The sequence below is a fragment of the Garra rufa genome, chromosome 6, assembly GCF_049309525.1.
Source record: "Garra rufa chromosome 6, GarRuf1.0, whole genome shotgun sequence".
In the NCBI taxonomy this organism is placed as follows: Eukaryota; Metazoa; Chordata; class Actinopteri; order Cypriniformes; family Cyprinidae; genus Garra; species Garra rufa.
The window spans coordinates 46,832,039-46,858,588 of record NC_133366.1 but is presented as its reverse complement, the minus strand read 5'-3'; the positions used below and the strand labels follow the sequence as shown (position 1 = coordinate 46,858,588).

The following is a 26,550-nucleotide window of genomic DNA, read 5'->3' as shown; positions in this document are numbered from 1 at the left end:
AGTCGATGGTCCTAGGTGACACCGAGGATCCGGAGGGCCAAGGCGGAACCCAAGGCTCTGGCGACCCCGGCGGAGATGGAGGTCCGGAGGTACGCAGCAGAGCCGGAGTGACAGAGGATCGAGGCTGTGCCCACGGGAGGGAGGAGGTCCACAGAGCCGGCAGGACGGAGTGACAAGGCGCAGCCGGAGGAGTAGAGTCCAGAGGCGAAGGTGGGGCGACGACTGACCGGGGCGGAGCCGGAGAGACGATGGAGCCCGGAGGAGCTGGTGGGCCGACGGCCGACAACGGAGACGAGGGAGCACAGAGCCGGGGTGGAGCCGCAGGGTCGGAGGGCCGAGGTGGAGTCCAGGACTCTGAGACTGGAGGTGATGATGAGGGATCCTTCAGTCTGGACACCGATGGAGGCTGGCAGTCCCACGGCAAGTCCTCTGCACCAAAGGTGGGATGTGGGTGAGCAGAGGGACTGTCAGGAGACAGAGGTGGCGGGACTGGAGCAGCAGGGAGTGTGGGTGGGAACAGTCCATGCATGAGCTCCGTGACCAGAACCGGGCAGACAGGAATCTCAGGACGACTGGATGGAACCAGCGGAGGCTCTGGAAGACTGGGCTGAACCAGCGGAGGCTCTGGAAGGCTGGGCGGGACCAGCGGAGGCTCTGGAAGGCCGGGCGGGACCAGCGGAGGCTCTGGAAGGCCGGGCGGAACCAGCGGAGGCTCTGGAAGGCCGGGCGGGACCAGCGGAGGCTCTGGAAGGCCGGGCGGGACCAGCAGAGGCTCTGGAAGGCCGGGCGGAACCAGCGGAGACTCTGGAAGGCCGGGCGGAACCAGCGGAGACTCTGGAAGGCCGGGCTGAACCAGCGAAGGCTCTGGAAGGCCGGGCGGGACCAGCGGTGGCTCTGGAAGGCTGGGCTGAACCAGCGGAGGCTCTGGAAGACTGGGCTGAACCAGCGGAGGCTCTGGAAGACTGGGCTGAACCAGCGGAGGCTCTGGAAGGCTGGGCTGAACCAACGGAGGCTCTGGAAGGCTGGGCTGAACCAGCGGAGGCTCTGGAAGGCTGGGCGGAACCAGCGGAGGCTCTGGAAGGCTGGGCGGAACCAATGGAGGCTCTGGGAGGGCAGCCATCTTGTGCAATGGCTCTGGAAGGGTGGCCATCTTGTGAACAGACTCATGCGAGGCAGCCATCTTGGCCGGGAACTCAGGAACAGAAGCCATCCTGGCAACAGGCTCAGGAAGGGCGGCCATCTTGTGAACAGGCTCAGGATTGGCAGACATCTTATGCTGTGGCTCAGGGCTAGCTGCTGGATCCTTGTAGTGGCGAAGTCTTCTGTCACAAGGAGGGTCAGAGACGTGCGGATCCATTTGCAGCATTTATTGAGAATAGTCAACAGGCAGGAATAATCACCAGGAAAACAGGAACAACGTAGGAAATCCAGGAAACAGTTCGATACACAGGCAATGGTCGCAATGGCAGGTAGCAGGAATCGTCAACGGGGTACACAGTCCAGAGTCATACACAGGGAAACCAACACAAGGGAAAACGCTCGGAATTACGACCATAGGGAACGGTAAGACTTCGCAGAGTGGCTGTGTGTGTGTGAAGCTTAAATGCAGTCAGTGTGATGAGGTGCAGCTGTGAGCAGTAATCAGTAAAGTGAGAGCAGGTGAATGCAGTGATTAGTGCAGTGGCTTGTGGGGAATGAAGTCCATGAAGTGTGGTGCAAGAGTTCATGATGATAGGATAGACCAGATACGTGACAACAGTAATGTATAGATTCCTATTATATTGCAGTGGATTAATTATTGGTATATTGTTCATCAAATTGGGTTACCAAAAGAGCACAGCACATTTTGTCCCTTTCACATTGTGAGAGCAGAATAAAAATAAAAAGGCCAAGTACCCATAATCCAGTGCTTGACAGAACTAAAAGAGCTCTTGTCATAGGAGTTCTTAGTATATCAGTGTCACATTAAAAATACCAAGCATTACTGTAGTGCACTAATGGATCAAAAAATAGAGCATGATGAGAAATTTACAATATAGTACGTGAAAGTAATGGAAAGTATTATTTGTAGTACAACCCCTGGCCGGGTACAATCTATAGTGGGTTAAGCAGTCTTTAAAGCAAACACGATTGCATCAAAAATGTCTGTGTAATTGTGTGATTTTTATTATTTTGACCTACTTAGTTTTTGTTGCAATTTGACAAATTCATTTTTTAAAAGATCAAATGACTGATTTTACATTTTATGCTATTGCTCTCATTGTATTATAATACATTTCCTGAATGCAACATCCATTTCCTTGTTCTTACTGAATTACTGAATTCACTCATTTCTATTTTTGTTATACAGCTAAACTGTAGCTGTACTTTATAAGCGGTGTTGCTGCAAGATGATTTCCATACGCAACTAAAATTAAAATGTGCTTGTTCTTATGCTTTACAACAGGAACTATTAATGGACAAGGTTTTCAAGTGCTTTGGCCAATCATGCTAACCTTTCTGCTGACGAATGTCCCAGCTGTTCAGAGCGGGAAGGTTCTTGTCTTTCCTGTGGATGGCAGTCACTGGGTCAACATGAACATCTTGGTGAAAGCACTTCATGCCAAAGGTCACAATATTACAGTCGTTCGGATGGCGGACAGTTGGTACATCAAAGAATTCTCACCTCACTACACGTCAATTACTCTCAAGTCTGAAGGAGGATTTGGTGAAGAATTCCTTGAGATGTTTGTATCAAGACCTTTAGGAATTCTGAGGGATGGTTCCTCCTGGGCTCGTCTGATGCTGGAGATATAGAGATGTGGCAAAGTTCAGTGGAGATGACTAAAATAGAAAGTGAGATGATAGTCAACATGCTTGAAGACCAGCAACTAATGCAGTCCTTAAAAGACGCCAAGTATGATTTAATTCTTACAGATCCAGCCATGTTTGGAGAGATCATACTGGGTCACTATCTCAAACTGCCCATTGTCCACAATGTCCGTTGGACAATGTACAGTGAGGCTCATTTTGTAATAGCTCCTTCACCACTTTCATATGTACCTTTTCCAATGCTTGAGTTATCGGACCACATGAGTTTCTTGGAAAGAGTGAAGAATGTAGTGATGTTCACCATAACTGAAATACTGGTTGCTCTCTTGGTTAATCCAATTAATGATCCGATTTGTGAAAGGTTCATTGGTCCAGGAGCATCCTACTTTTCTTTAATTCAGAGTGCTGATCTGTGGCTCCATAGAGTTGATTTTGTTTTTGAATTCCCACGTCCCACTATGCCAAACATTGTCTATGTGGCAGGTTTTCAGTGCAAGCCATCAAAGCCTCTTCCGCAAGACCTGGAGGACTTTGTGCAGAGTTCTGGAGATCATGGAGTCATCATCATGTCTCTGGGCACTCTCATTGGTCAGCTTCCTGAGGATGTGGCTGAGGCGATTGCTGAAGCTTTTGCAGAACTTCCACAGAAGATCATCTGGAGGTACAAAGGAAAGAAACCATCTGCACTAGGAAACAACACCTTAATGATGGACTGGATGCCTCAGAATGATCTTCTGGGTCATCCTAAGACCAGAGCCTTTGTGGCACATGGAGGAACCAATGGGATTCAAGAAGCCATTTACCACGGGGTACCAATTATTGGATTTGGGCTGATTTTTGACCAACCTGACAATCTTCATAAGATGAAAGTGCGGGGTGTAGCCAGTAATGTAGACTTTGTGGATAAGAACTCCTTCCTCAAAACTGTCAAAGAGGTCCTTTATGATCCCTCTTATCGGGAGAACATGCAGAGGCTCTCAAGGCTTCACAGGGACGTTCCAGTGAAACCTCTGGACTACGCCATCTTCTGGATTGATTTTGTCATGAGGCACAAAGGTGCTGCTCACTTGAACACGGAGTCTTACAAGATGCCCTGGTACTCTTATCACTCTGTTGATGTCATACTGTTCCTGCTTTCTGCTGTGTCACTCATAATCTTGACTATATATGCAGTAATCAGATATTTTTGTTGCAGAATATGCAAGAGAAAAACAAAAACAAACTTGAATGAGTGTTGTTTTATATTAGTATTATTAAATTTTTGCCAATTAAATTGATTTAACTATATATGATTCCAATTTGGTGAGATACACACTACAAATCCTATAACAAGTCTGTAGTTTAAAGGATATGTGAAACATTTTCTTTTTAAAAAAATGGGTATTTACATTGGTACAATTTGGATGTTTACATTTCTCTCAGAATGAAAACTTGATCAATATACATAACATTTCTGTATATACAGAGTGTTATAAACAAGAAAATTATCTACAGTTTTGGCTGTCCTGTCAAGTAGTAGTGTTACTGTTATTGTGTTACTGTAGAGTTATTGTTATTATTAATATTGGTAACACTTTAGAATAGGTAACACTTATTCACTATTAACTACAACTTTTCCCTAAATAAATTCCTAATTTGCTGCTGTTTAATAGATAGTAAGGTAGTTGTTAAGTTTGGGTATTGGGTAGGATTAGGGATGTAGAATAAGGTCATGTAGAATAAGGCATTAATATGTGCTTAATTAGTACTAATAAATGGCTAGTATTCTAGTAATATGCATGCTAATAAACAACTAGTTAAGTGACTGTAAAATAAAGTGTTACCTTAATATTTTTATTGTTGATTTTGTTGTTAAAGGTTAATCAGGGGTAATCAAGGTGTAATCCAACCAAAAATTTTAATTATGTCATAATTTTGTCATCTTCATGTAATGCCAACACCCAAACAGTAAATGAATGGTAGCTCATTAACTAGACTTCTGAACATAAAAGACCCTTGCCCCTTTATAGATTATGGCATGAACCTTCACTCACTTATAAACAGGTTATATATTGGCATGAACATCAAGGACAAGGAGAGTATGCTGTGCTTGTAGTCTGTTGACATACACTCCATTCAACAAAACACGGCCTGGTAAAGTTTTTATAGGCATGGGTAAGCCTTTTTTTTAATCTCTGCAGTCTCTCTTAACTTTATTATTGAAATGATTATTACAGAGAGTGTATTGTGAAGTATGTTTATTTTAAAGGTATTCAACATTGCCAAGAAAGAGAGAAAACACGCCTAATCTAAAGCTTTTTATATCTTATATTATTTGTGATGTTTAGCTCAGCAGTGAAATATTAAGTTTTCAGTTAATTTGATTTCATAGGACATTTTACCTTTATACTGGCCATTTTTCTAACCTTTCAAATTCAGACATCATGTTTAATGTCAAATATACTAGGGTTGCATCGATCCGATTCTCTGGATCGGTATTGACGCCGATCCAAGCTTTTTGAATGGATTGGATATCGGTAATGCCTGACCGATCCAAATTCGATACCGTTACCAGAGTTTGATTAAATAAATATCAAGAAATAATAGTCTACTGTAAAAACTATAATAACTCATACAAGAACACAATTATTTTAAAACATTGCCTTAAAAATAAAATACATTTAAAATCCGTTGCGCTGCTTAGGCTACACAACCACATGTGACGTGAGTGTGACAGGCGAGTTCAGAGGGAACTTTTACATGCAAAGTCTACCTCAGCGCTGTAAACATGTCCCTGATTTGGAAATATTTTACTCTTGATAGAGCAGCTAGTAGCACTGTAGATAGTAATATTTGCAAGCATCATGCAAAAGAACACAAGGACTTCTTTTAATACTTTCTTTGTAAATACTTTGTAAATGAGATATTGTTTAATACAGCAGTTAAATAAATAAGAAGTTATTATTAAATGACTTGCACTGTCTGACTATAGCACTATTGCCTTATTTTGCTCTATTTCGTCGTCTAAAGTAGCCTGAAACAAGTCACAACTGAGCCGCTGCGCATCTCCATTCCAACCCAGCGGTGTTTCCTTTATGAATGAACGTGCGTTTTTAAACGAATCTAGTGAAATGATTCAATTTCCCATTCATAAAGAGAGTCACTTGCTTTATTACTGAATGAACCATCCGTTCGAACGAATCAAATGAATGAAATGATTCAGTAATTAAATCAGTGTCTTGCCGCCATCTGCTGGCAGATCTGTTCAGTTATTTATATCTGTAATATTTCTGTTTTTAAAATTATATTTTTAAAACATTAATCTTAATATGAATTTATGAATTTGATTGCACTCATGCATGTATCACTTTTTCCCCCTTTTTTATCCAACAATGTGCAAGCAGATTTGGTATTTCTTTCTTTACCTAAAACAAATAAATCTTAATGACAAAGTGAATTGTATACATTCTTTAGTTTTGAAGGTAAAATAACCCCACTGATATCGGCCTGGTATCGGTATTGGGCGATACTCAGAATTTTTGGTATGGGATCGGATCAGTTTTGAAAAAATGGTATCGTTGCATCCCTATATATAACCACTGTTGCCCGTCTTGTGGTTTTAATTTATCTTCTTATTTTTACTTAAGCTTTATTTAAAAGTCTCATCGACATTAACAATCTCTTTTACAAGAGCGTTCTGGCCAAGATAGGCAGCATGCAAACAATTTGTCCTCTACTACAACTCCCGCCTCTATAAAGCATGTCGCTAATGGGATTGGCTTTGTAGTTTCTTGCTAAGGTGTGGGAGGCTGTAGCTACATCTGTTTGAATGGTGCGCCAAAGCTCCTTCAATGCGCAGTGAGGAAGATACCACAGGACAAATAGCATGTTTATTATTTTGACCTACTTACTTTTTGTTGCAATTTGACAAATTTTTTTTTTAATAGATCAAATGCCTGTTTTTACGTTTTATACTATTGCTCTCACTCTATTATAATACATTTCCTGAATGCAATATCCACTTCCTTGTTCTTACTGAATTACTGAGTTCACTCATTTTTGTTTTTGTTATACAGCTAAACTGTACCTGTACTTATAAGCGGTGTTGCTGCAAGATGATTTCCATATACGCAACTAATTTTAAAATGTGCTTGTTCTCTTGCTTTACAACAGGAACTATGAACGGACAGGTTTTTCAGGTGCTTGGGCCAATCGTGCTAACCTTTCTGCTGACGAATGTCCCAGCTGTTCAGAGCGGGAAGGTTCTTGTCTTTCCTGTGGATGGCAGTCACTGGGTCAACATGAACATCTTGGTGGAGGCACTTCATGCCAAAGGTCACAATATTACAGTCGTTCGGATGGCGGACAGTTGGTACATCAAAGAATTTTCACCTCACTACACGTCAATTACTCTCAAGTCTGAAGGAGGATTTGGTGAAGAATTCCTTGAGATGTTTGTATCAAGACTTTTAGGAATTCTGAGGAATGGTTCCTCCTGGGCTCGTCTGATGCTGGAGATAGAGATGTGGCAAAGTTCTGCGGAGATGTTAAAAATAGAAAGTGAGATGATAGTCAACATGCTTGAAGACCAGCAAGTAATGCAGTCCTTAAAAGACGCCAAGTATGATTTGATTCTTACAGATCCAGCCATGTTCGGAGGGATCATACTGGGTCACTATCTCGAACTGCCCATTGTCCACAATGTCCGTTGGACAATGTACAGTGAGGCTCATTTTGTAATAGCTCCTTCACCACTTTCATATGTACCTTTTCCAATGCTTGAGTTATCGGACCACATGAGTTTCTTGGAAAGAGTGAAGAATGTAGTGATGTTCACCATAACTGAAATACTGGTTGCTCTCTTAATTGCTCCAATTAATGATCCAATTTGTGAAAGGTTCATTGGTCCAGGAGCATCCTACGTTTCTTTAATTCAGACTGCTGATCTGTGGCTCCATAGAGCTGATTTTGTTTTTGAATTCCCACGTCCCACTATGCCAAACATTGTCTACATGGCAGGTTTTCAGTGCAAGCCATCAAAGCCTCTTCCGCAAGACCTGGAGGACTTTGTGCAGAGCTCTGGAGATCATGGTGTCATCATCATGTCTCTGGGCACTCTCATTGGTCAGCTTCCTGAGGATGTGGCTGAGGCGATTGCTGAAGCTTTTGCAGAACTTCCACAGAAGATCATCTGGAGGTACAAAGGAAAGAAACCATCTGCACTAGGAAACAACACCTTAATGATGGACTGGATGCCTCAGAATGATCTTCTGGGTCATCCTAAGACCAGAGCCTTTGTGGCACATGGAGGAACCAATGGGGTTCAAGAAGCCATTTACCACGGGGTACCAATTATTGGATTTGGGCTGATTTTTGACCAACCTGATAATCTTCATAAAATGAAAGTACGGGGTGTAGCCAAGACTGTAGACTTTGCCACAGTGGATAAGAACTCCTTCCTCAAAACTATCAAAGAGGTCCTTTATAATCCCTCTTATCAGGAGAACATGCAGAGGCTCTCGAGGCTTCACAGGGACGTTCCAGTGAAACCTCTGGACAACGCCATCTTCTGGATTGAGTTTGTCATGAGGCACAAAGGTGCTGCTCACTTGAACACGGAGTCTTACAAGATGCCCTGGTACTCTTATCACTCTGTTGATGTCATACTGTTCCTGCTTTCTGCTGTGTCACTCATAATCTTGACTATATATGCAGTAATCAGATATTTCTGCTGCAGAATATGCATGAGAAAAAACAAAAACAAACTTGAATGAGTGCTGTTTTGTATTATTAAATTTTTTCCAATTAAATAAATTTAACTATGATTTCAATTTGGTGAGATACACACTACAAATCCTGTAACAAGTCTGTACTTTAATAGATATATAAAAAAAAAACATTTTCTTTTTAAAAATGTTTGTATTTTCTATTGAAGTACATTGGTACAGTTTGGATGTTTACATTTCTCTCAGAATGAAAACTTGATCAATATACATAACATTTCTGTATATACAGAGTGTAATAAACAAGAAAATCATCTACAGTTTTGGCTGTCCTGTCAAGTTGTAGTGTTATTGTTATTGTGTTACTGTAGTGTTATTGTTATTATTAATATTTTTATTGTTGTTTTTGTTGTTAAGGGGTAATCAAGGTGTAATCCAACCAAAAATTTTAATTATGTCATAATTTTGTCATCTTCATGTAATGCCAACACCCAAACAGTAAATGAATGGTAGCTCATTAACTAGACTTTTGAACATAAAAGATCCTTGCCCCTTTATAGATTATGGAATGAACCTTCAATCACTTATAAACAGGTAATGAACATCAAGGACAAAGGAGAGTATGCTGTGCTTGTAGTCTGCTGACATGCACTCCATTCAACAAAAGACGGCCTAGTCAAGTTTTTACAGGCAAGAGTAAGCCTTTTTCTTTTTTTTTTTATCTCTACAGTCTCTCTTAAGTTTATTATTAAAATGATTATTATATAGAAAGTATTGTGAAGTATCTTTATTTTAAAGGTATGCAACATTGCAAAAAAAAAAGAAGAGAGAAAACACACCTAATCTAAAGCTTTTTTAAATCTTAATATTATTTGTGATGTTTAGCTCAGCAGTGAAATATTATTTTTTCAGTTAATTTGATTTCATAGGACATTTTACCTTTATACTGGCCATTTTTCTAACCTTTCAAATGCAGACGTCATGTTTAATGTGAAATATATAACCCTTGTTGTCCGTCTTGTGGTTTTGATTTATCTACTATTTTTACTTAAGCTTTATTTAAAAGTCTCAGCGACATTAACAATCTATTTTACAAGAGTGTTCTGGCCAAGATAGGAAGCATGCGAACGATTTGTCCTCTACAGCTCCCGCCTCTATAACCCGTGTCGCTAATGGGATTGGCTTTGTAGTTTCTTGCTAACGTTTGAGAGACTGTAGCTACATCTGTTTGAACGGAGCGCCAAAGCTCCTTTAATGCGCAGTAAGTGAGGAAGATACCATGGGACAAATAGCGTTTTTATTATTTTGACATACTTACTTTTTGTTGCAATTTGACAAATTAAATTTTTAATAGATCCAATGCCTGTTTTTACGTTTTATACTATTGCTCTCACTGTATTATAATACATTTTCTAAATGCAACATCCACTTCCTTGTGGAGGATTTGGTGAAGAATTCCTTGAGATGTTTGTATCAAGACTTTTAGGAATTCTGAGGGATGGTTCCTCCTGGGCTCGTCTGATGCTGGAGATAGAGATGTGGCAAAGTTCAGTGGAGATGACTAAAATAGAAAGTGAGATGATAGTCAACATGCTTGAAGACCAGCAACTAATGCAGTCCTTAAAAGACGCCAAGTATGATTTGATTCTTACAGATCCAGCTGTGGAGGGATCATACTGGGTCACTATCTCAAACTGCCCATTGTCCACAATGTCCGTTGGACAATGTACAGTGAGGTTCATTTTGTAATCACCACTTTCATATGTACCTTTTCCAATGCTTGAGTTATCGGACCGCATGAGTTTCTTGGAAAGAGTGAAGAATGTAGTTATGTTCACCATAACTGAAATATTGGTTGCTCTCTTGATTGCTCCAATTAATGATCCGATTTGTGAAAGGTTCATTGGTCCAGGAGCATCCTACTTTTCTTTAATTCAGAGTGCTGATCTGTGGCTCCATAGAGCTGATTTTGTTTTTGAATTCCCACGTCCCACTATGCCAAACATTGTCTACATGGCAGGTTTTCAGTGCAAGCCATCAAAGCTCTGGAGATCATGGTGTCATCATCATGTCTCTGGGCACTCTCATTGGTCAGCTTCCTGAGGATGTGGCTGAGGCGATTGCTGAAGCTTTTGCAGAACTTCCACAGAAGATCATCTGGAGGTACAAAGGAAAAAGACCATCTGCACTAGGAAACAATACCTTAATGATGGACTGGATGCCTCAGAATGATCTTCTGGGTCATCTCAAGACCAGAGCCTTTGTGGCACATGGAGGAACCAATGGGATTCAAGAAGCCATTTACCACGGGGTACCAATTATTGGATTTGGACTGATTTTTGACCAACCTGATAATCTTCATAAGATGAAAGTACGGGGTGTAGCCAAGACTGTAGACTTTGCCACAGTGGATAAGGACTCCTTCCTCAAAACTGTCAAAGAGGTCCTTTATGATCCCTCTTATCAGGAGAACATGCAGAGGCTCTCGAGGCTTCACAGGGACGTTCCAGTGAAACCTCTGGACTACGCCATCTTCTGGATTGAGTTTGTTATGAGGCACAAAGGTGCTGCTCACTTGCGCACAGAGTCGTATAAAATGCCCTGGTACTCTTATCACTCTGTTGATGTCATACTGTTCCTGCTTTCTGCTATGTCACTCATAATCTTGACCATATATGCAGTAATCAGATATTTTTGCTGCAGGATATGCAAGAGAAAAACAAAAACCAAACTAAAATAATGAGGATGAGGAATATGTGCTTGTGTATTTGCATTTCTTGCATTACTTTTCTACTTTGGATGAAAACTAGTATTTGTATGAAATTAGTTTAAAATAGTAATTGCTTTACCATGTTTATCTACCTAAAACCAAGAATACTTGGAAAAAAATGGGGAAATAATACACATTTACTGCCTATGTGCATTTGTTACAGTGTCATACCTTTTCTTTCCCGACGGCGTTTTCCATCAATGGAAAACAGTGAACACATTTTATTACTTGACGTTCAGCAGACATGTTTTATTCTGAATGACACAAGCAGTAGTGACAGTTCCACTGGGGCAGCCTGTTTACTGTGATTATGTATTGCTCAAGAGCACAATGGCAGTAGATGTCTCCAGTTTCTGATGCACATCTTTGATATTCATGTTAGCAGCCCAGATCAGGACATAATCTTAGATCCCCTAAAGCAGTGGTTCTTAATTCCAGGCCTGAGGATCCACAGCACTGCACGTTTTATATGTCTGGCTTATCTGATAGACCACATTTCTTTCTTCATGCAGCTCTCTGCAGGATGATTTAAATCAGGTATAAAAGTAAGGGCATATTAGGATAAAGCTCAAATATTTGAACAGTATGTGGGTCCCTAGGAGTTGAAAACCACTGCCTAGAGGATAATGCTGTAGATATGTTTTTGAGACTAAAATTTGTTATAGAGCCATGACTTGCCCTCATCCTTGAAAACCAAGAACAAATTGAAAGGTAAAAGATAATACCCTGATAGCACACACACTTTTCAGAGACGTATATTTAAAGTGCGTTTACATCTGGAAGATGTATTTTTAGAGTGTTTGCTCATCTTTAAAATGTTTATGATTTAGAATATGTGTAAAACTGACATCTTAAAGATACACAGCAGATGCTTTCCAGATGAAGAAATCTTTAACAGACATCTTGGAGATGTACGTGTGTTATCTGGGTATAAGGGTCACTCCTAGGATTCTGTGTCTTTTGTGTCCCCAGTAAAGATCATAATATTATTGCCTTTTTTTTTCAACAACATCAATTTTAAAGTTGTCTTTGAAACAAATAACACCATTTGTCCTTTAAGCAAGTTTTTATTTTTAATAATTCTAAACATTTTACAGCATTTTAAACCACCAAATATCATTATTTTTACTATGTCCCCAGGTCTTTGTCTGCCATTTTGATGATGAATACAACACGATTTTTGAGCGGACTTTAATTTTAAAAAAATAACATTTTTTTTAGCTTGTTCCTCAAAATATTGTCCACCCCGTCCACGACTATGGGCCTTGGAAAAAGGAAATTATATCATATCAAATGGCTGACATCAGTTAATTTAAAGGGAAAACATCTAGGGAAGGTGGGAGAGATCCTCTGTTGCGTCAAGTGTGTTTTTACTTTTTTTGTCTTTCCAATTTGATGTGATCAACTTCAACATGTCCACCCTGTTAAGGGCAATATGAAAAAAGTTATTAGAAATTCTTATTTGTAAAAGTAGCATTTATAAAAAACATTCAATTCTTTATTGACAGACCTTCTGTGTTAGCATTTTTTTACTTCAACTTACTGTAGTGTAATGTCCACTCTGTTAGTGTCCACCCTGTTAAGTCAGAAAACCTATCAGGGTGGACACATTAAGTAAATGGATCTGTAAATTTATATACCTAAGATTGACCAAACTTGTTTTACATCTCCCTATCATAATTACACAAGAATTGATTTAAAACGTAGCACTTAACATGGTGGACAATGAAAATGGAGATATTTGGTGGTTTAAAATGCTGTAAAATGTTCAGAATTGTTTAAAAATATATATAAATATGCTGAAAAGGTGTTATTCATATCAAAGACAACTTTAAAATTGACGTTGATGAAAAGTATATGGCAATAACATCATGATCTTTGTTTGGGGACAGAAAAGGCACTGAATCCAATGACCCAAAACCTAAATAAACCCAAAATATAATCCTGCAAAAAATGAGTAAAAACGAATGAGGAAAAACTGTAGCACTTTCTGCAGGTTATTGTTACGCCAGTAGGTGGCAACATTGACTATCATATGTAAACCATTGACATTCAAGCGACTTGTTCAAAACGCAGGTTTATTCACGAATGAATCAAAGAACTGTTTTAATGAGCAAGGCACTAAATTATCCATTCAAAGGAACAAACACCGCTACTATATGTTGCTCGAAGAGAAGACTCACGACTGGTAACATCGTGTCTACAATGTAAGTATTCAGTAGCCTATTAACTTCTCGTTTACTGAACTTTCACAATCACGCTGTTTTAAAAATATAGACAAGACCGAGTTCGATGCATTCGAGTATTTTGTTGTTGGAAAGAATAATCTATGAAAGAAGTTTTTTGAATAAACTAGTTTTGATTCGTTAGCAAATATGTGTGTTCACAATGAGTCATCAATTGGCAAGACTGAACCTAAACAATGCCACTGAAATGAACAAATGTGTCTTATTATTGCTGCTGAAAATGGTCAATTTTTTCATGTTTTGGGCTGTAGCCTACTAATTGGTCGGACCAGGGCTGCGTTTCCCAAAAGCATCGTAAGCTTAAGTACATCGTAGACCCATTGAAACCAATGGAGCTACAATCAACTTAAAGTCCCCCTGAAATCAAAATTAAAGTTTTTTGGCTTTTAGTATGGATATATTAGCCTTAAGGTGATCTATAAGCTAGTGTGCTGCAAAACAAAGACAAAATTCGCGTTTACAAGATATGGGCATTCAAAACTTACAGTCTCGTCACTTCCGCCAATATGAATCAAGGATTTGGATGATATCACCGTGCACTTCAGTTTCTCATCAAGCGATCTGTCCAATCAAATGCTCTCTAGAGTCCGTAGTGTCCCGCCCCCTACACAGAGACGCGGAGGAGATCATAAGCCCTCATATGTGCGGTCGACATGTATTAAACTACACAGCCTCAGCATGATAATGATCACTATTTCGTTTTAGCAAGTTTCATATTGAATTTGTGGGGTAATTTATTAGTCTGTGGCTGTCATAAGCTTACAAATGCGGCTTTACCGAGCTCAACGGCTCTTGCCCGAGCAGATATAAATGGAACGCTATTGGCTATTCAAAATTAGTGGGCGGGGCTGGGCGATATGTTTTTGTTTCAGTTAAAAGTACGTCACCACATAGAATAACGCTGCGTGTTTCAAGGCACTTCAGTGGACCTTTAAGCTTACGATGCTTTTGGGAAACGCAGCCCATTTTGCCTTGTTTTTTATAGGCAGGGTTATTGGTAGTTTCACAGACTGCCTTACTCATCACGCTAACCACTCAGCTGCAACTACATGCATTTCTGCTGCAAAATATCTATACAAAACCTCACACATATACATAGAAATTCTGGAACACACATAATCTCTATGCGTGTTTAAAAAATTTCCTGACTTCACGCTTTACAAAACAAACAGCAGAACTTTCTGCTGCTTTAGTACTTTTAATATGCTGCCAAGCTGCTAAAAATACAAGCGTAATTGAAAGCTTTTATCCAAGCGGATATAAAAAGCATTCTTCCTTTTTTGACATCATTACAGTTTAACTGACATTTTAAAGAAAATCTGTCTAATGCAGTAGGTGTATGTGCAAGCATTTTTTCTCTCTCTTTTTTCTATTTATTTTAAGGATTGTTTGGCATCATCCCCATTATCCTTCACCTAGACAACATGCAGGCTATTTCTGGCAAACATCAGAGAGGAAACGACAATGTCTGAACATCAGCAGTCTCACCAGGTGCAGTATATATGTTTAGACATCATGATGGTGACGTTGACACATTTTTATTATGCTCCCTGTTACATACATAGAGGGATCCCATGACAAATCTTACAGCTGTTTTTGCCTATTTCAGTATCGCCTCATCAACACATACTGTATGCACAAAAACTAATATAGTTGCAGTGACTAAAAAAACACTTCCAAAGAAAAAAAATACCATTTGTTGTGCCATTAAATTCATTGTGGTATGTATATACATATATATTTTAATGTAACATTATATCAAAAAATCTGAATTGATAATAAATGCTGTGTAGTCCTAAAGCACATCTTATTATATGCAATAGTTAGCCTTCTAATTTGATGATAATATGAACAAAATGCTAAAGCACTCTAGAGCACAATAAAGCAAGATAACAGAAACCTTTTCATCATTTATCCAGGTTACCATGACAGCCTGAGGGTAGCAGCTCCTTCTGTGTGTGTGTGTGTGTGTGTGTGTGTTGTGCGGGCATCTCAATGTCCTTCAAAGGGTGCTCTGTCCACTTAAATAGGACAAACTTCCTTTTCTCTCTCACTCCCTCTCTTTTTCCTTGAGGGGCAGCACTTTCACCCCATTAGTCATTCTAAAAAATGAGGATGTGAGACGTGTGAAAACTGGGCTAAAAAATCCGGACACATTAAAGTTTCTCCTTTGCTCATATGAGCATCTATTTTCAGAAACAGAACTGTTGCACAGTGTGAAATGCTGCCCCCCAAAGGACGGCCCGCATTTGTTTATGTTCAGTCCCAGAGCTGTTTTTGCATATATGTGTATGCTAGAGTAGAGTAGAGTATTTCTTTCAATAGCGTCTGTTGGAATATGGATACACAGCGTAATATAGCAGGGATTCTGATGAATGTTTAAGTAAGCTGAAGCAAGTAATTACAGCTGTTCCCCATCCCCCTCAGATTTAAACCATGACACACACGCATGCAGCATGCTGGAAATGTCCTTCAGTCGTTCGTCATGCTTTTCAGACAAACTGAAACCGTTTCAGTGAGGGACCATCAACCACAGTAAACATATAAAATGGGATGTAATATCAAGCTTGAAATAGACAAAACATGGTGTTTCTAGAGACAAACAGTTCACTAAAACATAGCTTTATTGAGGTTAAAAACTATATTTGGTTTAATCAAATTAATTATATGTAGCTTAATTCAGTTAATTACTTTCATTTTATCACATACAGTCAAACCAAAATTTATTCAGACACCTTCAACATTCCTCACATTATCAGTTTATTTGCTATAGTTTAGAAAATGGTCATAAAATATGACAAGAAATATATGGCAAATTCATCTTGATAATGTCAGTTAACTTTGATAGAAAGGTATGTAATGGATTACAGTCAACCAAAAATTCAGACAACTCACTATCACAATATTTACACAACTACTGTATCAATACTTTGTTGACCAATTACCAAGCAATGCTTAATTTTGTTCAGTCTGTAATGTAAAAAGGTCACATTAGCAATTTTAGAAAAAAAAAACATGTTCAGATCAAAGTGTCTGTCTGTCTGTCAATTTTACTGCTATTCCACTGTATGAAGAATTTTTCAGTATAATATATCACAGTTTACTTTATCTTTAAATCAAATATCAAAATTTTAACTGGTGTCTGAATAGTTTTTGGTTTGACTGTATATCAATATTTGCCATAAGATAATTAAAAGATGTTATTGTGGTAAACAAAGCATAAACAGACATTACAGAAATACATTTTAGAGATGGCATTCACAGAGGTTTGGTTTTTAATTGCTTTCCTATATATATATATATATATAAAAAAAAAAATTCCCTTGCCACCCGTGTGAAAATTCTGGGCTAAATGACTTATTTTGGCAAGCACCAGGGTTGTTTGGTACTTCATTAGCTGTCTTAATTGACATCTTGAGTTTAAAAGCATGAATTGTTTATATTTAACACACACACACACACACACACACACACACACACACACACACACACACACACACACAAAAAAAAGCTTTGTATATATTTAACAAAAAAGACAAAAATGTCAGAAAGTCAAATCTAGGGTTATTTATGTCAAATTAAAATGCTAAAAGCCATTTAAAAAAAAAAAAAGAAAACTGTTGCTTGAAATAAACATTAATTGAAATTAATATAAAAAATTTACTTATTTCAGCTAGTTCCCAAGAAAACATTTCTCATGTTCATTTATTTTAGCTTGATGTACTAAAATATAAACAAAACAAATAAAAACTACCTGATCTCATGACGAAAACTTACCTGTAGGAACACAAGATGTGAAATATGTCCCAATAAGCACATATCACTGCAGTTTCCAACAGAAATTAAAACCAGAGGCGGTAAAACAGCGAGCACTTGTAATCGCTCTATTGATCTTCTAGCGCCACTCAGTGGACATTTTACATTGAATATGTCACAAAACATACATGGCAGTACATATTTTGCGAGAAAACACTCTTTTAGCACCACTCAGTGGACATTTCACATCGAATATGTTACGTAACTTATATGGCAGTACATTTTTCACGGAAAAACCGAACACTTTTTTAGCGCCACTCAGTGAACATTTCACATTGAATATGTCACGAAACATATATGGTGGTACATATTTTGCAACAAAAAAAGCTAACGCAATCTTAGTGCTACTCAGTGGACATTTTTACATCAAATATATCACAAAACTTTTATGGCGGTACATATTTCGGGGAAAAAAACAAATACTCTTTTAGTGCCACTCATTGGACATTTCACATCGAATATGCCATGAAATGTATTTGGCGGGAACATATTTTACAAACAAAAGGAACACTCTTTTAGTGCCACTAAATTTTTTTGCATCAAACATGTCACAAAACGTATATGGCGGTACATATTTCGTGAAAAAAAGAACACTCTTTTAGCGCCACACAGTGGACATTTCAAATCTAATACATCACAAAATGTATTTGGCGGGAACATATTTCGCAAAAAAACAAACACTCTTTTAGCACCACTAAGTGGACATTTCACATTGAAATGTCACGAAACGTATATGGCGGCACTTATTTCGTGAAAAAAAAAAACACTCTTTTAGCACCACTCAGTGGACATTTCACATCGAATATATCAGAAAACGTATATGGCGGCACTTATTTTGTGAAAAAAACACTGTTTTAGCACCACTCAGTGGACATTTCACATTGAATATGTCACAAAACTTATATGGCGGCACTTATTTCGTGAAAAAAACCCCACTCTTTTAGCACCACTCAGTGGACATTTCACATCGAATATGTCAGAAAACGTATATGGCGGTACGTATTTTGCATCTTGTGAAAAAGTTCCCACAGGTAAATTTTCGTTCTGAGATCAGGTTGAATAAAAATGACAAAAACACAACAAAATTACTGAAACTTTAACTTTAAACTTTAACAAAATTTATGTGGCGGTACATATTTCGCAAAAGAAACACTATATTAGCACCACACAGAGGATCCATTGGTGACCAAATGCTAAATTTCTCCAAATCTGTTCTGATTAAAAGGACAAACTCATCTACATTTTGCAAGGCTCGAGTGAGACTATTTGTCAGCAAATGTTCATTTTTGGGTGAACTATTCCTTTAAACATGCAATGTAACGTAATGTGGTTGTGTGGTAATTTTGCATATGCTGTTTAAAGCATTTATCTGTTTTAAACATTTGTGATATTGCATTTCTGTCCTCATTTAGATATTTATTAGCTAAATAAACGTGCCTATCGCAGAAGAGCGAGAGAGCGTGAAAGCGCTTGTATGTGGAGATGAGATCAGACATCAGCTGTCTCTTGATCCTTTTGTTTGTTCATGAACTCAAGGGTGTTGAAGAACGTTGATGGCTTTCTGCATGTAACAAACACACACGTATGCATTACACATCTCACTGCCCTCAACATCAACTTCAGTTCCATTTGCATCTCATTAATTATTCAGAAAAGCTTCATAAATATGCAAACTCAATTCTTACTCTAACTCATTTGCTTTATGCCATCTGGCCATTAAGCAACTTCTAAACAGTTCATTTAGAGAGCCATCCACGCACACACAGAGGCAGACAGGTATCTTCCTGCATCCAATTTACATACACAAACCACACAGACTTGCTGATCCAGCTGAAGAGAAGACCACCAAGGTCAAGGTGTCTCTTCCTTTATTCCCATCAGCTCTCATTCTCTCTACTTCTGTCTTATCTCGCCTACCCAGTCCACGTATTTAAGGAGTGTTTCTCACTCTAACGCTCGTTTTAACACTACTATCACGTCTCGTTTACTCAGGATATGTTTGTAATGGTACGAGAAGTGTGGTAGTACGCTATTTCTGCAGTGTGCAGTATGTGTGCTGTGCCTAATATCAATAAAGACCAACTACATACAGTACAGACCAAAAGTTTGGACACACCTTTTCATTCAAATGAATGAGATGGCGTGTCCAAACTTTTGGTCTGTACTGTATATTTCTCTGTTTATTAAAGTTTTTACTCTACATTTGTGCAGTTTTCAGTGGGTTAGTGATATTTTTTAAATATATATAAATTAATAAATAAATATTTTTTAAATGGGTTTTTATACAAAAACTGCTTTTTATCTAAAATTCACTTTATAAAAGACCCACATTTCTAACTTTAATTCATGGGGATAACATGGATAATTTCACATGGTTTAGTGTAAGATTTTACCCATCTTTTGGAAAATCCATTTTTAAAAGTAAAAAAACAACTACAAATAACTTTTACCAGTAGGTGGCTGCAGAGCTCCACTATTTGCTGTTTGCTATTTGACCACCTGAAAGATATTTTTTCACAAGTTTTTTTTCAGTTGAATTCATATCTACAGTACAGACCAAAAGTTTGGACACACCTGAATGAGAAGGTGTGTCCAAACTTTTGGTCTGTACTGTATGCCAAAGTATGCAGTATCTGAATGAAATGAAAGTTCAGCGAAATGATATTAGCTGCTATTTTTAACATTTCCATCTTGAGTCATGACACAAAATTGGATTAAAAATGCATTTGATAACTGGATGGCACTCAGTGAATTGAAGGAGTAGTTCAACCAAAAATGAACATTTGCTCTAAATTTCCTCACCCTCAGGCCATCCAAGATGTGAAGTTTCTTCATCAGAACAGATTTGAGAAATTTAGCATGACACCACTTGCTGGATCCTCTGTATTGAATGGGTGCAGTCCGAAGTTTGTATCAGTCCAAACCACTGATAAAAACATCACAACGATTCACAAGTAATGACCATGATTCCGGTCCATCAATTAATGTTTGCAAAGCAAAAATATGCATGTTTATTAGAAACCATTAAAAGTCCACCATTAAACATTTTTAATTTCAAACCATTGCTTCTGGCAAAAATACAAGTCGTCTATATATATTGCTTTCCCCAGTGAAAAGCAACATTAAGTTTTTATCAGCTGTTTGAACTCTAATTCTGACGGCACCCATTCACTGCAGAGGATCCATTGGTGACCAAATGCTAAATTTCTCCAAATCTGTTCTGATTAAAAGGACAAACTCATCTACATCTTGCAAGGCTCGAGTGAGACTATTTGTCAGCAAATGTTCATTTTTGGGTGAACTATTCCTTTAAACATGCAATGTAACGTAATGTGGTTGTGTGGTAATTTTGCATATGCTGTTCATAGCATTTATCTGTTTTAAACATTTGTGATATTGCATTTCTCACAGCAAATCCATATTTTTAAAAAATGTAGGCCATTTACAGTGTATATATAGCAGAACCGTTTTGTCTCCACACACACTTATACTGTCTCATTACTATCTTAGCAATCATAATCTCTGATTGCATGCGCGTCTGTGATTATATAAACTTTGAAATATGTAAAATATACATTCTAAGACAAGGACCGATAAAAGCAGATTGTAATGCTAATTATGAATTGAATAGTGCATAGAAACATTGCACAATCATGCATATTTGAAAGCATTTGGACAATTATAATTTATTTATACAAACATATGTTTGTGTGAATACATGTGATTGTAAATGATAGAGAGTGTGTTTGTATGCATAATCCTACTCTGATTACACTTAATGACCTCACAATGTGTAAAAATCTTAGTTATCTTTACAGTTGAGGTCAAAAGTTTACATACACCTTGCAGAATCTGCAAAATGTTAATTATTTTACCAAAAAAGAGGGATCATACAAAGTGCATGTCATTTTTAGTTAGTACTGACCTGAATAAGATATTTCACATTAAAGATGTTTACATATAGTCCACAAGAGAAAATAATAGTTGAATTTATAAAAATGACATTCAAAAGTTGACATACACTTGATTTTTAATACTGTGATATTACTTGAATGATCCACAGCTGTGTTTTTTTTTTTCAGTTGTTCATAAGTACCTTGTTTGTCCTGAAGAGTTAAACTGCCTGCTGTTTTTCAGAAACATCCTTCAGGTTTCACAAATTCTTTGGTTTTTCCGCATTTTTGTGTATTTGACCCCTTTTTAACAATGACTGTATGATTTTAAGATCCAGCTTTTCACACTGAGGACAACCAAGGTTCTCATGCAGCTATTACAGAAGGTCCAAATGCTCACTGATGCTCCAAAAGAAAACACGATACATTAAGAGGCGGGGGGTGAAAACTTTTTGAGTTTGAAGGTGAGGGTAAATTTAATTTATTTTGTCTTCTGGGAAACGTGTAAGTATCTTCTGTATTTTCTGAAGTGCAGTACTAAATGAAAAAAAAAATGATAGGCAAAATAAGAAAAATGTACACATCTTCACTATTTTCAAAAGTTTACACCCTTGGCTCTTAATGCATGGTTTTTCCTTCTGGAGCATCAGTGAGTGTTCGAACCTTCCGTAATAGTTGCATATGAGTCCCTCAGTTGTCCTCAGTGTGAAAAGCTGGATCTTAAAATCATACAGTCATTGTTGGAAAGGGGTCAAATACACAAAAATGCTGAAAAACCAAAGAATTTGTGGGACCTAAAGGATTATTCTGAAGAACAGTGGGCAGTTTAACTGGACAATCCAGGTTCTAGTTATGATAAACTGAGTAAGTAAATGAATGCCCTGTTACCACACTTTTGTGTTTAGCTTTGTTAATATACCATCAAAGCTATTTGTGCATTGCATTAATGTTGCCTCTGAAAAGTCATTCAAAGTCTGTGAAAAAAAAAAAATCTTTTGCAAAAACCTTTGGAATTTATTATTTGGCATATTTCATATTCACACGAAGAACTGGCTCACAAGAGATGATGAATTGCTATAAAGTATGAGCAAAGGTAATACTGATGTTTACCTTGGAAAAGATGCCACTCATAAAATTACCATTTTTGACTAAAAAGGAAAGCAGTATCGCACACATTCTCTATAAATCCTGGGGTTTAGGCACAGCATCTGACATGCCCTCTGTCTGTCTGAACACCTGTCCATTTACCACTTGCCCACCTTTCTCACTCTCTCACGCATAAATACACATTTTTTCTTGGCTCGACAGGTGAACCACACACACGCGCACACACCTGGTCTCCATCTGTTGTCTCTGTGCTGAAGGCACTGCTCTTATTGGCAGGTACAGAAGCGGCTAAAGGTTACAGGATGGTGCTCCTTAATTACATATCTCATTCCATTATGACCTGATTAAAAGCAGAAATCCGAAGTGTGTGTGTGTGTGTGTGTGTGTGGGCATGTTTTTGTGACATATCAGGACACAAATGTGTGTAATAACATGGGTATGACATAGGTATTACAAGGAGAGGGTGACTTATGAGGACATTGCCCATGTCCCCACTTTTCAAAAGGCTTATAAATCATACAGAATAAGTTTTTTTGAGAATGTAAAGATATGCACAATCTCCTGTGAGGGCTAGGTTTAGGTGTAGGGAAGGTGTAGGGTGATAGAAAGTACGGTTTGTACAGTATAAAAACCATTACGTCTATGGAATGTCCCCACATTTCACAAAAACAAACATGTGTGTGTGTGTGTGTGTGTGTGTGTGTGTGTGTGTGTGTGTGTGTGTGTGTGTGTGTGTGTGTGTGTGTGTGTGTGTGTGTGTGTGTGTGTGTGAGGTGAAAAATCTGTCAGTGTATATAACACATTCTGAATGTGACGTTCGCAAAATCATCAGGGTGTGCTGCATTGTCAATTTTAAGTCAAGTCTGTATGTCAATCTGTTCATAACAGAATTCATCAAATATGTTTTTTTTAAGCAATACTTCATCCAAAAATGAAAATTTTGTCATCATTTCCTCACTATCCCTCATGTTGTTCCAAACCTGTGACTATAGCTGTGTTTCCCCTTTAAATTGCGCAAAATAAAATTGCGAATTGAAAATATGGCAAATGGAAACGCGTCAATTGCGCAAAAACTCCTAAACATTGCAAAGAAGTTTGGTTTTTCAGGCAATTCGAAAAAGAAATATTTCACAAAACAGCAACAGAAACACTTTTTTTCGCATTTACAGATCACATTCGATTAAATCCCACAAAAATCCGTTGCCATGACTTATCGCGAGAGGTAAAAGTTGCGCTTTAGTCGCATAACGTCGGTTAATGGAAACGCCGTCATTTCGCAATACTTTTTAATCAACATTTATAAAATATCGCCAAAGTTTTGTGCAAATCTGTAATGGACCTTATGTCACTGAAAACACAAAATAATATATTTTAAAATGAAAGTCAATGGGGTCCAATGTTGTTTGCACTTTGACATTTTTAAAAATATTGTAACACTTTACAATACGAGTCCATATGTTAACAATAGTCAACTACATAGTTAATATTAACTACTGAAATATTGAAAAAGTAATTCATTTCAGTCATTTTTGACATATAAAAATATGTTTTCTGCATTCCTGCAGTAAAGGATGTTAAGTGAGGTTAGAAATTAGACAAAAATAGACAGAAAATAAAGTTTTAAAATGCTGTCTTTGGGGAGAGAGACCAGAAATGCAATAAATTCCAGTGCAGTCCAGTGAAATAATTCATGCGATGTTCATTAAACTAGGTGACCAGATCTCAAGAGTCCAGTGCCTGTTGTCTTATTCACATTGCATGAGTAAAAGAAAAAGAAAAATAAGCAACACAGCGGTTTAACTGATAATGATATTTGTAGTGCAACCTTATTTTAGATGATAAGCATGTTATGAATGGCAAAACTTTTGAAGTTCACTCTAAAAGGTTCAATGCATAGAAAACAAACTTTATATATGTAACGTCCTTTATTTTTTCGTACCCATTTTGTACTCGATTTCATTCCAGCTGTTTCACTTTTCCTGTTTTTTACGACTTATCCTCTTAGCCTACTGTTATTCTCTCTCACCATCTGTTATAGATCAAACCATTAGTTGGTTGATACTATTTTATTTTGTCGCTTTTACACATTTCATGCCGAAATGTGTGTCCTAAAAGAAACCGATTTGAAAGGAGTGTAATGTCAGCAGTCCCTGATAGCACACTGGTTCAATAAAACGCAAAAATGGTAAATAAAAGACGAAAAACATGATGTTCAAAGTAAGCTGTGTCACACTGGGGAAACCGTTCGATCTGTGCTCAAACTGAGATGAGAAATTCTTGAATATTTTGCCAGTTGTAACAGCTCACTCCCACAGTTTCATCAAAGCGGTGCTTACCACGCTTTGTCACCGCAGGTACCTCAGATAAGCGTGATTGTATAGCACTACTGACTGGTAAAGGGTTTTGTGCCTCATGATGACTGCCAAGAGGTCAATCAACTTGATGTCAATGCTGTTTATGACTCCAAAATGTGGATTATATATTGATAAATGTTTTAAACCCCTTTAAACCCATACATTATTTGAAGTAACCATGCAAATTGCTGGAATATGAAATAAGTTCCTCCACATGTCTTCCCTATATTCTGTTCACACTGGCATTTTTGCATCGGAATCATGGTACATACACTACCAGTCAAATTTGTTTTACAATAATGTTTTTTTAAAGAAGTTTTTTTTAAATATTTGTACTATTTAAAATAACTGTTTTCTATTTGAATATATTTTAAAATGTAATTTATTACTTTGATTTCAAAGCTGAATTTTTTGCATCGTTACTCCAGTCACATGAGGATCATTTGTCAGGAATCATTCTAATATTTTATAGAAAGTGGAATAGAACGTTCAGAATAACAGCATTTATCTGAAATATAAATATTATACTGTAAATTTATTTGTCACTATTGATTAATTTAAAGCATCCCTGCTAAATAAAAGTGTTCATTTCTATAATTTATTTCAGAGAAAAAATTACACTGACTCCAAGCTTTTGAATAGTGTATAATGTTACAAAAGCCTTTTATTTCAGATAAATGCTAATGATCTTTCTATTCATCAAAGAATGCTGAAAATAATGTACTCAACTGTTTTAAATTAATAAAAATAATAATAATAATCAATCTTTCTTGAACAGCAAATCTGCCTATTAGAATGATTTTTGAAGGATTATGTGACTGAAGTATTGATGCTGAAAATTCATCTTTGATCACAGGAATAAATTACATTCTAAAATATTTAAAATAAAATATTAAAATATTTCACAATATCACTACTTTTTGATCAAATAAATGCAGGCTTGGTAAGAGACTTAAAACATTAAAAATCTTACTGTTCAAAAACTTTTGACTGGTAGTGTATTTAATGGCTTTTATAAAGTAAACGTAAGAATAGTTTTATTTTGTTCATTAATATTTCAAGATGAAAATATAACACACACACACACACACATATATATACAACTATATTGAAGAAATTTTGTGTTTATTTTAGTGTATTTTGGTGCTTTAAAAGATCAAAAAAAAAAAAAAGGAAAATCTAAATGAATGTATAAAATACTTGAAACTTTTTCTCTTGTTAATTCATTACTTATTCCCTGGATTTATTTATTATTATTATTTTACATAACTTTATTAAACTTTATTTTCGTGATGCTACGATTACTATAACAGTACACTTTGTAAATGCTCTGTATAATATTTCTGTGTGAAAGCAGCCTCAGGTGTTAAAGTACAATGAGAGAGTATAATTGCATATCTAACCAGGGTTGGCAATGACAATAACTGCTTTTTTCAGTAGTGAGACAGTAGCTGAGCTTTTCAGTAGAATGTGTGACAAAATGCTCGTGTATAGCTGTATTTTTGTGATTCTGTCTGGTGATGCTAGTGGCACAGAAATGAATTTTTATTATTTTCAATCTCTGAACAACAAAACATTTATATGTATTTTACCGACTCACAGTTTCAATGAGCCATTGAAAATATTGCAGTCTGTACACATACTGCTCACAGACTGGCTGTGATGTTCTAAAAAATGCATGTGTTGCCTGCAATGAATTTAAAGCACACAAAAACAGGTTTTATTTGGAAATATATCTGTCTCAGAACCTGATTCTTTTCAAGTCACACACACACACACACACACACACACACACACACACACACACACACACACACACACACACACACAGTTATGTGTCACAAGAAATAG

At 37.4% G+C, this 26,550-nt stretch overlaps 2 protein-coding genes and 2 pseudogenes across 2 annotated transcripts in view; 3 read left to right on the top strand and 1 right to left on the bottom strand.

Annotated features, from left to right (window-relative positions):
- Nucleotides 1-26,550, bottom strand: part of elfn1b (extracellular leucine-rich repeat and fibronectin type III domain containing 1b) — a 119,821-nt gene that overhangs the window by 55,725 nt on the left and 37,546 nt on the right. The window lies entirely within an intron of this gene.
- On the top strand, nucleotides 2,661-4,182 carry LOC141336219 (UDP-glucuronosyltransferase 2A3 pseudogene; annotated as a pseudogene).
- Nucleotides 4,467-8,564, top strand: LOC141336217 (UDP-glucuronosyltransferase 2C1-like). The gene is made up of 2 exons (XM_073841769.1): nucleotides 4,467-4,965; nucleotides 6,964-8,564. Exons 1-2 carry the CDS (start codon nucleotides 4,962-4,964, stop codon nucleotides 8,562-8,564), a joined length of 1,605 nt encoding a protein of 534 aa, XP_073697870.1. The 5' UTR covers nucleotides 4,467-4,961.
- LOC141336675 (UDP-glucuronosyltransferase 2A3 pseudogene) lies at nucleotides 10,104-11,537 on the top strand (annotated as a pseudogene).